Raw genomic sequence first — 5,020 nt, forward strand, 5'->3', positions numbered from 1 at the left:
TGACAGACAGACGTATACGGGTAATTTAATATAGATTAGTATGACAATTTAATCAGTTTCCACTCAAAATGTTTGATTCAATCGAATCGATCGACTTCGATTGACAAAAAGTAGGAACTAATCCTACTTTCGCATTGATCGACGATGATCGACTCGACCGATTTCATTTGACTGGAAACCCGCCTTATGGAAGGTAATGGCACATTTTATACTTGAATATTATAAGCAAGGCTTTGTCTTTAAAAACAAAACCTATAAAATCAAAAAGATGGAAGGTTTCCCTTCTTAAAACTGACAGAGAATGGCTGTTGTACGGCTTGTCGAAATGTTACATCAATTTAACCACCATAGATATTCTCGGATAGATCATGAAGGTATAAAAAAACTTCCGTGGATAAGTTTAGTGCACGAAAACAATGGAAAGAAAAACTTTTTAGGAATTTTTAAAACCATATTAAAGAACACTGAAAAAACTACCATGCCCTATACCTAAAGTACTGCCCACAACGTTTATTAAAATATATCGCCGCCAATGTGGCTTGCCTAAATTCCGTAATAACTACTTTAATCAAACAAACTATTGGATGCAATAATCACCAATTAAATGGCAAAGCAACGCGTTACAAAAAAACATTTCATCAAATTAAATTACTACTTGTTTCTCTATTATTTTCTAATGTTTGCGGGGTGCCCTGCTTAGCAAATAATAAATTACTGATAATTTAGAACGCATTGTCTGAGTTATTTTTGTATTATCTTGCGATAACAATGGCTCTTTAAAATTTAAAATTAGTTTTTGTCGATGCGTGCTTATAAGAAGCAAGATTTTATACCTTAGGGACACAAATTGACTTCTGCATTGGCTTCAGGTAAAGGGATTTTTATTTAACGTAATTAATTTATTTTGACAACATTTGAATAACGAATTTTATCGTCAGAAGTAATTATATACTTTATTTCTATATTAAATACTTGCATACTGCATTTGTAAGGGTTTAAACGAAAATTTCTTTCTTCATTCAAGGATAGCAGCAAAAGTAGCGAAAGTATCGAATGTCCTTTTTGGACATTCGATACTTTCTGCTGTTTTCTTTTAAAAAAGGCCGAACTATCGCTACCCTACCAGCTTTGACTAGGATTGTAATTTTAAATTATTGTAAATTTAAATTATTTGTATCCAGCACATGATAATTAGCGGAGATTTTCTGCCGTATTTTGTCTGTTTAAAGCGCAGCTTTTTTCGGACATCCCTGCAGCGTAATACAAGCTGAAAAGGCGAACTAGTGGATTTCTCCAAGGGTTAACGACTAGTCCATGACAATACACCCGACATTCCGTCCGTGAGCAACAGGTGGTGATTACGCGTAGCAATGAGCGAATTTCTGAAAGATTTTTCCACGGGCTAGCTACTTAGTATATAGAAATTTTGCCAGAGTTAATCTAAATTCACAAAAATGTGTGCAGTTGAACAGGCTCAGTTAAAGGAAAGGTTTTTTAATAACGACCAATCGTTTATATGCCATGCATGTTTTTCTTTAGCTGGCAGTGAACACAATGATTGAAATAATCGCTAATGTTTTTATTTTGGTCCTCTGTTTATACGGAATAATTCATTTGGCCTGGAGAGTCTACACGTCGAAATTGAAATTTCTTCCTGGACCCTCTGATCTGCCTATCATTGGAAGTGTTTTAGAAATGGAAAGAGAACCACATAAACTTTTTCGTCAACTGCAAGAATATCAAAAACAATTTAATTACGTTTTTAAAGTCTGGCTTGGATATGTGCCGGTTGTAGTCTCTGGAAATGCCGAATATGCAGAAGCGATATTAAGTTGCAAAGATCTGATCAAGAAATCTACGTTTTATTGGACTTCCTTTGGATGGCTAGGCACAGGACTGTTGACAAGCGATGGAAGTAAATGGAAAAACAGGAGGCGATTAATATCTCCAACTTTTCATTTTAATATTTTAAATGATTTTGTAAGCATATTTGTTAAACATGCAGAATCTTTAGTTGAGGCGTTGAAACTTAAAAGCGACGCAGACAAAGCTATTGACGTGCAAGTTCCAATTAGCCTTGCAACATTGAATGTAATTTGTGAAACAGCAATGGGTGTAAAAATTGATATTCAGCAATCCACATCTGCTCAATACGTGAAATCTGTGCACTCTATGACCCAGCACTTTCAAACTCGTCAGAAATATCCTTGGCTATGGCCAGATTTTATATACAAACTTACTTCCGCAGGACAAGAATATTACAAGGATCTAAAAATCGCGCATGATTTTACCATTGATGTCATTAAAAAACGTGCACAATCAAGAAATCTATCAAGCAATAACATTGAATCAGCAGATAACAATTTTAAAAAAGTATTCATAGATATGCTTCTGGATTTATACGATAAAGGAGAGATCGATATTGATGGCATTCGTGAAGAGGTAAATACATTTATGTTTGCAGGACATGATACTACAGCCACAGGGATGGGATGGATTCTTTATCTTCTTGGAAGACATCCTGAAGTACAAAAGAAACTTCATGCTGAAATCGATAGAGCTGACTTAATACCTGGAATTGTGCTTGATAAAGTTCGTGAACTAAAGTATTTAGAATACGTCATCAAGGAAGGACTTCGTTTACACCCTCCAATACCTTTAATTGCACGTGTTTTGGAAAAGGATACCGCCATTGGTAAGCATGTTATTCCCTCTGGTACGGAAATTGCCCTGGATGTTTATGCACTGCATTTGAATCCAGAGTATTGGGATGAGCCTAAAACGTTTAATCCGGATCGCTTTGGTCAGGAAAAATTCTTGAAGAGAAATCCTTACTCATATATACCTTTTTCTGCTGGCTCTCGTAATTGCATTGGACAAAAGTTTGCGATGTTGGAGGAAAAGGTATTTTTGTTTCATATTATGAAGAACTTTCGCCTTACCTCCATCCAAGCAGAAAATGAGGTCGCAGAATGTTGTGAGATTATTCACAAATCCAATAATGGTCTAATGATCAAGTTTTCATCAAGATAAAGTTTTTAGTTATTTAACCCTGATAGATTCGACTGATAGAGCTGTGATTGCATAAACAATCTCACTCAATCCAAGATATGCATAAATTGAGATGGTTTTGACTCGATTCAATAAGAAGAAGACGAAACTGCTTCCACAAAAAGGTTATATTTATAAGACGCAAATATTATATTTATCATTATCAGGGTTTTTTTCTGTATATATTATTTTAATTTGCATAAAAATTACATTTTGCTCTTTTTTTTTTGCGTTTTTAAATTTTATTGTGTCGAAAGATCTTTTTTGTTTTGATTTTGTTTAATTTCACGTTTTCGTTTTCACAAGTTTTAATTCGATTTAATTTACAATTAAAGAAAGCGGAAATATAAAGAGAATTAAACAAAAAAAAAACAACTTCATTAACTTTTAATTGAATAATGGAACAAAGGATTTTAATGCTTATAGAATTTATGATTTTTAAAAAATTGCATTTTTTAATTACAGACTATTTATTATGATTATTCTATAAAAAAGAAAAGTTTAAATCTATTTGTTCACTCTATTATAATGTTGTTAGCACAATTACCCCTCGGGAATATTGCTTAATTTTCATGTAATCATCTTGCAATGAGGATCAATAAACTAAGACGCGTAGCTAATCCCTTAAACACGTTTTACAAAATTTATACTGAGAACAGAGCGCTAAGTAATTGATTAATCAGCAAATCAAGAGTACAGAAACTAATAGTTTCATGACCCTGGTGCACTTTTAATGCTGAAAATGTACATAGTTTAAATACAATGACTTTTATCCCTATAGATCAGGTTTTAGGCGCCTCTACATGAAATTTTTTTAGCCCATGAACAATATTTGTGTGTTCATCAACGCACTTTACCTGTTTCTACAAGGTAAAATGTAAAATGGCAACTGTGGAAAAGAGTCTTCAATAGAATCACAAAGTTATTTGTACCTCTAATCCAATCGTATTTGAATTGAAACAGTACATTTACAGTGACAAAACCAATACCACAGTCACTATGTTTTACTTGAAAAATATATGTTGGTTATACAATGTTGCATACAAGCGTCAATTGCTATCACAAATAAGATGCAGACCATCTACAGAGGAAGAATTTTACGACAAAAAAGGCCAATTTAGATTCCAAACATAAAAATATGCTAGGTCATTTTTGGTATGTTTTAAGGTTTGTGTTAGTATGTTTGAATATATATTTAGAAATGCTCTTATACTTATGTCGGTACATAAGAAATCTTTCTGTCTTAACACCTGCCATCTTTCTCCGTGAAGTCATTAAATTGACCTATTTAGAGAGATTCTATTTTATTATTTCAATTCACAATTGTGCTACGAATCAGAGTAGGTGGTGACAGCAATGAAACGATGTAGCATTATTTCTGATTCTAAAGCAAAAAACACGTGGTGTTAATAGGGTAAAGACATTAAGACAGGTATCTTGTGAAAAAATTCACAAGACTTCGTTCGTCATACGTGTTTCTTAGCTAAATTCCATACTTATTTCTTACATTGATGTTTCACGTATACTTAATCGCTAATTAGCATGAAAATAATAAAATTTATCTGTGGGGGAGGGGGTCCGTTTGTGTCATAGAAATTGTAAAAGTCAATTTAGATTTAACGCTTTTATGGCATTTGTTTCTTCTTGGCTATCATATGTAAACATTTCTTCGGCAACATTTCTTCCAGAAAACGGTTTTTAAAAAATTGAATTTCTGGAAACTTTGAATAGAAAGAATATACAATAGTTGATAAGGAATACCATCCAATCATATGTGCATATGACCATGGAGGTGTGCTTCAATAGAACCGTATGTAGCTAATACACCAATTTAAATTTTCTAATTGCGTGATCCTGCTCTTGACTTGACTCTATAAGCAGTGATTAGAGAATCGGATATCACGAAATCTTAATTTGTAGATCTAAATATACGGCAGAAAGCAAATACTTTTAGTAGTTATTAAAACAG

At 33.1% G+C, this 5,020-nt stretch overlaps 1 protein-coding gene across 1 annotated transcript; it reads left to right on the forward strand.

Annotated features, from left to right (window-relative positions):
• Nucleotides 1–1,180: 1,180 nt before the first annotated feature.
• On the forward strand, nt 1,181–3,940 carry LOC130623762 (cytochrome P450 4C1-like). The gene has a single exon (XM_057439279.1). The coding sequence runs from the start codon at nt 1,555–1,557 to the stop codon at nt 3,031–3,033; it is 1,479 nt and encodes a 492-aa protein (XP_057295262.1). The 5' UTR covers nt 1,181–1,554; the 3' UTR covers nt 3,034–3,940.
• The last annotated feature ends 1,080 nt before the right edge of the window (nt 3,941–5,020 follow it).

The sequence above is a fragment of the Hydractinia symbiolongicarpus genome, chromosome 13, assembly GCF_029227915.1.
Source record: "Hydractinia symbiolongicarpus strain clone_291-10 chromosome 13, HSymV2.1, whole genome shotgun sequence".
NCBI classification, from domain to species: Eukaryota; Metazoa; Cnidaria; class Hydrozoa; order Anthoathecata; family Hydractiniidae; genus Hydractinia; species Hydractinia symbiolongicarpus.